The sequence below is a fragment of the Malus sylvestris genome, chromosome 14 (assembly GCF_916048215.2).
Source record: "Malus sylvestris chromosome 14, drMalSylv7.2, whole genome shotgun sequence".
In the NCBI taxonomy this organism is placed as follows: domain Eukaryota; kingdom Viridiplantae; phylum Streptophyta; class Magnoliopsida; order Rosales; family Rosaceae; genus Malus; species Malus sylvestris.
Genome location: NC_062273.1, coordinates 21,719,365 through 21,726,464, shown reverse-complemented (window position 1 = coordinate 21,726,464; position 7,100 = coordinate 21,719,365). Strand labels below are relative to the sequence as shown.

Below are 7,100 nucleotides of genomic sequence, written 5' to 3'. Positions count from 1 at the left end.
ATGTACAACTATGGTCATTTTCGTTAACTCCGTCAGAATTCCGTCAAAATGAGTTATACTGGAAGGACCATTACTACAATTGGATTAAAGTTGAGGGATCATTTCTCTGGTTGAGTTAAAGTTGAGGGACAATTTCTCTAATTGGGTTAAAGTTGAGGGACTATTGCTATAATATTTCTCATTTGGTTTTCTTTATTTGCCCCTCAATTCTGCCTCATATGTGTGGCACGTGACTCATTTGACGGAAGTTCTAACATAATTAAAAAAAAAAAAACCATAGTTGCACGTTTTAAGGAGTTAAGGGACCAATGATCATAAATTTTTAGTTGAGGGATCATTAGTCTAATTGAGTTAAAGTTAAGAGACAATTATTACAATTTACTCATTATAAAATTTTGGTTAAGATAAGTTGAAGTCTAATAAGAATCCGGATCCTCTTTGTGAGGATCCCGAGAATCCGTGATATATTAGTTCATCATACATCATACGGTCAGAAATCAGTTTAAATATTTTTATTTAAAATTAAATATAAACAGTACTGGATAAAAACTGATTACATGATGTACGATAAATGAACAAAATTTACGAATCTCTATAATCCCCGCAAAAGATCCGGAGAGGATCCTGTTGGGTCTAATAAAATAGGAATTCTTTTTTATTCCGTTGTTTAACACAGAAAGGTTTCTCTCTTTTGTGGCTACAATCGAAAGCGAGTGAAAGATACAAAAGGCGCTTTTCTCTCCCAACCTTTCATCGCCAGCAATTGCAGCCAGATCCAGGTATATCTCTCCTCTTGCTTTCTCTCTACCATTTTTCTGTCCCGATTTCTCTGAGAAAGTTAGGGTTTTGATTTGCATTCTTGGATTAGATTTTGTAGATATTCCAATGCATCTCTGTTTTCTCTGATTTAATAACAGAATCTGGCTCTTGGTATTCTAACTTTGCTTTATTTGCATCAAGATTGCATTTTTCTTGGTTTTCTATATAACCCATCTGCAAATGTTTTAGAAATTGGATGTATTTTGTGTATATGTACTTTTGGAATTCTTTGGTGTGGCTATTTTTGCGTGTGGTGTCAGAAGCTTAGGTTCCATCTGCTAGAAACTTGCATTACTGCATTACATTCGTAAAGGTTCTGATTAGGCCAGTCACCGTAGGTTACATTGTCCAATTCAAGCCTTTCTTTGACAATATTTTCGGGCTCTTTTTAAACGATGGCAATGTGAAACTGTGAAGCGCATTTTTGTTCACTTAGTTGTACGATATTTGAGAAGCCGAATATTATACTATTCGCCCAACCGAAGAGGTTGTGGAGGTTTTGATTTCTTGGAGAAAAACGAGGACTAAACTGGGAGGACACTTAACGGTCAGTAGGTATGCCTTCTGAAATTTATGCATGATAGTGGACTCTACATCAAAATGTAAAGGAAACTCGAATGTGTCCTGTTAATGGTTGTTTGACATTATGAGATTTTTGGGGTGGTCTTTGAAGAGTTGGTGCGATATGAGGTGACTCTTCGGTTGAAGTTTTCAGCATTAACTTTTTTTTTTTAGCATTTGGATTGGCTCTAGTATAAATCTTGCTATCATTCTGAATTTACATTTCTACAGGAACTAAGAAAGTATTAGTTATCCTTGAGTTGAGTGTGCTACGTTGGTAAGTATTAGCGTAATGAAAACTCATATATTGGCTGCGTTATTTATCTTAACGCGTTTAATGTTGAAGCTAGGCATCTACTTAGACAACTTTGCTTGTTTTGATTTAATATATTAGGAAGTGTGGAAGTTTACCATCTCGCTTCATGTGATGAGAAGATTGTGATTGATTAGCTCTAGTTGTTTTTAATTGCGAATAAAGTTTTAATTCTTGGATTCATAAGGGCATTATATTGATTTTTCATGTTGTAGCGTCAACAAATTCTTAATTGTTAACTGAATATTGCCTGCAGAAAAACGAGGATTACTCTTTATCATTTGATTGTATCTGATAATTCTCTTTATTTTCTAGACTATGCTTAAGGTCCCAGATCATCAAGTTGCTGGCCACCAAGCCGGTGGTGGAAAGCTTGGCCCTCTTGTAGATGATTCAGGCCACTTTTACAAGCCTCTTCAAAGTGACGAGCGTGGTTCCCAAGAGGTAGCATTCTATACAGCATTCTCTACTGACACTAGGATTCCAGACCACTTCCGCAAGTTCTTCCCTGTATTTCATGGCACTAAGCTTTTAGAGGCGTCTGATGGTTCTGGCCTGTATCCTCACCTGGCCTTGGAAGATATTGTCTCAGGCCGAACCCATCCTTGTATACTGGATGCTAAAATTGGTGCCAGAACATGGTACCCACAAGCTGCTGAAGATTATCTCCAAAAGTGTCTTAAGAAAGATAGAGAAACTGCGTGCCTGGATCTGGGGTTCAGGATATCTGGACTTCAAGTGTATGGAAACAAACTGACTGGACTTTGGAAGCCCGACAGGCACGTTATTCAGAGCGGTAGCGTTGACAATTCTAAGTTAGCTCTTAGGAAATTTGTATCTTCTAACCCATCTACCGATTCAGATATCAAACCAGATTGTTCTTTCACATCGACTGTCTATGGTGGTCCTGATGGGATATTGGCACAGCTGTTGGTACTGAAGTCATGGTTTGAGGAGCAAACGTTTTACCATTTCTATTCTTGTTCAGTTCTGATGGTTTATGACAAGGAATCGATACTGCAGGGGAAGAATCGAGGTGCTCAAATTAAACTCGTTGATTTTGCGCATGTCATTGACGGGAGAGGTGTAATCGACCATAATTTTTTGGGCGGGCTCTGCTCCTTGATAAAGATGATCACAGATATTGTCACCAGTCCTAGTACTTGAACCGACGCATGTTGACAACTCTGAAAAAAGGCTAGGAGAAATGAAGTACCCTGTGGGCAGCTTTCTTTCTTCCTTGGGGGATTTTGGATTTCCCTTTTTTTTTCTTTTTTTTTTTAAACTGAAGTAATTGAAAATTGTTGATGATATTTATTGAATTTTTTTATTATGTAATCGTCTCCTTAACAGTAGTTTTACCAATATCCTAGGCAAAGATCCTTGATTTTTGAAAGCAGAATAATTCTCTGCTATATCCTCGGTTGTATACCGCCTTGTGTAATGTGGCCAGAAACAGATTCCCTCTGGGGTGTAATTAGGAGTATATCCCCTATTAGTATTTCTCTCATCACGATTTACATTCCACGTAATGAGCAAGATACTGATAACGGATGTACAACTGGTTATAAGTTAGAGTCTGTTTTAGGAGAGTGGTGATGGTCTGCAATCAAAAGTACTGCAAGGATAGATTCTAACTTGTAATTGGGTGTATATCCTTATATTAGTAAATCTTCGTCGCATGACACACGCGGAATGTGTCCCACCCAATGAGTCTTTGGCCGGACATTCATGTGTTCCCAGCCTTCCGGACCGAAGAACTTCTCCAAATATTCACACACAAGTCATTCTACAAATCATTGTTGGGGTCCCATCAAATGGAAACAGGGCTGGTAATAATTGACAGCATAGCTTTCTTTTAATTTTTTTTAATGTCACTGTCTAAAGCGCCAGTGCATCCATTTTCCTTTCCTGTAATAGCAAGGAAGACCTGCAGATTCAGGAAACACATCAGACAAACATGGGATAATGTCTCAAATTTCTGTCTGAGCGGGGTCCATGGAATGTTCTCTGCCGACCTAGGAGCTAAAAAGCAAAATCTCCGACCACTCAGTGAAAGCCAAAATATAATTGTCCTTTAAGCAAAAGCACTTCTTACAACATAATCCATTTCAAATCCAGCAGTGAACTCCAAGCTTGCAAACATATTTTACTTCCATTTCTTGCAACCTCAACATTACTTATATAACTCACATGAAAATCAAACATAGATTACGGCGAAAACGGTACTCAAGATGAGTTCGTATTTTTCCTGCTGCATTATTTTTCTCTCTGTCGTCTGTTTCTGCACCAAAATCTGTTCTGCAGACTCAGATAACCTCCAGGACACTTGCCCTACGTCCCCGCCAGGAAAGCAAACCATCTTCATCAATGGCTTCCCATGCAAGAATCCAAACAGCATCGCTGCCCCCGACTTCAAAACCTCCAAGCTAACCGAACCTGGCAACACAGACAATTTCTTTGGCTCCTCAGTGACTCTAGTCACTGCTGCAGACTTTCCAGGCCTCAACACGCTTGGCCTCTCAATTGCGCGAACAGACTTGAGAATAGATGGCATGGTGAGCCTCCACTCCCACCCTCGGGCATCCGAACTGTTCTTTGTGAGCAAAGGAATTGTACTTGCTGGGTTTATTGACACCAAAAACCAGCCATTCCAACAGGTTCTTGCAGAAGGAGATGTGTTTGTTTTCCCAAAGGGTTTGCTTCATTTTTCTCTGAATTTTGGGTACGATTTCGCCACTGTTTTCTCAGTTTTCAACAGCCAGAATCCAGGGGTTGTGGAAATTTCTGGTGCCATATTTCAATCTGATCTGGATATGATTGACAGTATGACAAAGGGGTTTCTCACTCATCACATCGGAAATCTCACTCTTAACAAGCAGCAATTCAGAAAGTTAAATCCTATCATATGAAGATAAATGATTCTGAGTGCATGATCTAGTAGTTAAATACGTAGGAGTGTTTGAAGTGTGGCACTAGTCCCATGAGTTTGTGGTTTGAGATTAAGAGTGATCATATTAAAGCTATTTTGATTTATGGGGTGGGGTTCAGACTTGAATGTAAAGGGACGGACACACTGTTTTGACCAATAGTTCTAATTCATGTCTACAAAAGTGTTTATAAAGTAAGACTGCCCTTGCTATATATAATGTAAAGCTTTATAGCCTACTTTATGGCAGAATCTATTGCTTTTGTGTTTTATATCTTCCACATGCTGTTATAGTAGTGTAAGCCTGAGAAATGTTTTGTTGATTTGACGGTATTTTATGGTCTGCCGTCAAATTGTCAATCTAAAGCATTAACTTTTTCTCTTCTCGAAAACGAGGAGGAGGAAGTAAAGAAAATTAATAACGAGCAAATCATGACCCAAATTTTTTAATTTTATTCATAACGGAAACATATATTAATGGAAGATCAGCGTTGCACCATATGTATCAAATATGATCTAGGAATATATGGTGCTTTTTTTTGGTGGTCTTTTGAAACATTACGATAGCTCATGATCATCTAGTCTAGCGGTACATAATTTCGTTGACTGACAGTTTGAGCAAGAAAGGAATAAAGAAGCACTTTGATAAATAGCACAAAGTGGAAAAGAGTTGCATCAACAAACCAAAAGCCCCCAAGAAGTCACAAACCCAATAATTATGACAGAAAATCATACCAAACAAGGGCAAGGACGAAACGAAAAGCTAGGAAGAAAAGATTTGATAGAATGGATCAAGCCGAAGATCAAACCCCGAAAACAACCAAAGAAAACCAAGCACTCAGACCTCATGAAACCCCAAACTATGAGACACAATAAACCGTAAAAATGAGACTGTTCGTGGCAGGAATTACCGTTGAGGATGTTTCCTAGCCAACGAGCACACAACTCCTCGAGAGGTCGGCGCAGGTTGATGCTTTCTGTCGGGCTTCTGCTTTACTGGCGGGCTTGTCGGGCAAAGCTTGTCGGGCAAGGCTGAAAGAGAAGGACAGAGTTAACTTTGAAAGGTGCCTTTGTGGGGCCTTAGGTGTAGGCTTTGAGGCTCACAATCAAGATTAACTTTTCAGTGCTCAGGCGTGCCACTGCCATCTTCAGCATGGCAGATGTAAAACGGATGTTGAGTTTTAATTATATATATACTCGAGAGACTATGTCAGTTATGACAGGTGCCTTTGTGGGGCCTTAGGTGTAGGCCTTGAGGCTTCCCGTTAATAACTAACTTAGTACTCGAATACATAAGGTTCATTTTCTTGGTTATATGAGTCTTATAACCATTATACTTCTGATTACCTGAGCCCGAAGAGCAGAATGAATCCAAATAGGTGCCTTTGTAGGGCATTCGATAGGCCTTGAGGCTTCCCATCAGAACTCCTTCTATACTCAACGTTCTAGCCCGAAGAACAAGATGAATCCAAATAGGTGCCTTTGTAGGGCCTTGAATAGGCTTTGAGGCTTCCCATCAGAATTCATTCCGTACTCGAACGTTCTATGGTAATCATAATATAATAGAAATAAAACTAAGTGACAGGTCGATTACTTACGCCTCAAGTAACTTCGGACTTCTTGTTTATCAAAGCTTGTCGTGGATCGGTTAAGTCCGCATAAGGTTCTTTTTTATGCCTTGAGGCCAAGGACTTTTGAGTGATCAGATCTTACATGCCCGAGGGCTTAGAACTTAGATCTAGCTTGAACTGTGAAGACATATTCAAATCGGATTCAAGCGCTGAGAGAGTCTTTTAATAGCCATATTACTAGAAATAACTTGGATACAACTTGTAGTAAACAACATATTGCTAGGCTAATGAATGAAAAGACAAAAACAAAGAAGGTCAGGCAAGGTTTAACCTTGTCGGGCAAGGCTGATCGTCTTGCAACTTCCTATCTTTGTGGTTTATCAGGAGGTTTGAAAGCTTAGAAAAGGGGTTGGGAGATGAGTTTACAGAAAGAAATCGATACTACAGCAAGAGTTGAACAGGGTAGCAGAGCTATTACAAAGGGTTTATCCCGAAAGGGATGAAGGCTTGGGCTGACTACAACTTCGTTTTGAAGGCAAATCTGGCTTTGAGCAGAGTTTGTGCTTGTATTTGTTGGTTTGTTTGAGTGTCCTTAACTCTGATTTCTCTTTCTTCTTTTATAGACACTTTGGCTTGGCCTCCTGTAGCAATAATCTTGCCCGAATACAGTTTAAAGGATAGTGACTCATCAACTATTTACTTGTACTGCCATTGTAAAGTACTTTTGGGCTGATTAGCTGGCTGGTCTATACCACTTGGCCCTTGGGTAGGTGAGCAAGTGGTGCAAATGATCTGTACCTAGTCGGGAAAGGCCTTTTCTGCCTTCTAGGCTTGGGCTGTGCTTCGGGCTTTTCTCCTCTTTTTGGGCCAACTCCCTTCTGAGCCTAAAGTTTAAGTTTTAACCCAA

At 39.5% G+C, this 7,100-nt stretch overlaps 2 protein-coding genes across 2 annotated transcripts; both read left to right on the top strand.

The window, feature by feature from the left end:
* Positions 1-617: 617 nt before the first annotated feature.
* LOC126600736 (inositol polyphosphate multikinase beta) lies at positions 618-3,031 on the top strand. Its single transcript, XM_050267382.1, has 2 exons — positions 618-779; positions 2,009-3,031. The coding sequence occupies exon 2, from the start codon at positions 2,012-2,014 to the stop codon at positions 2,858-2,860; it is 849 nt and encodes a 282-aa protein (XP_050123339.1). The 5' UTR covers positions 618-779; positions 2,009-2,011; the 3' UTR covers positions 2,861-3,031.
* An 862-nt stretch (positions 3,032-3,893) lies between these two features.
* Positions 3,894-4,899, top strand: LOC126600263 (germin-like protein subfamily 3 member 4). Its single transcript, XM_050266847.1, has one exon. It carries the CDS (start codon positions 3,928-3,930, stop codon positions 4,603-4,605), a length of 678 nt encoding a protein of 225 aa, XP_050122804.1. The 5' UTR covers positions 3,894-3,927; the 3' UTR covers positions 4,606-4,899.
* Positions 4,900-7,100: the final 2,201 nt, after the last annotated feature.

Coding starts and splice junctions, on each gene's coding strand:
- LOC126600736 (XM_050267382.1), top strand. CDS start 2,012: ATGCTTAAGGTCCCAGATCATCAAGTTGCTGGCCACCAAGCCGGTGGT.
- LOC126600263 (XM_050266847.1), top strand. CDS start 3,928: ATGAGTTCGTATTTTTCCTGCTGCATTATTTTTCTCTCTGTCGTCTGT.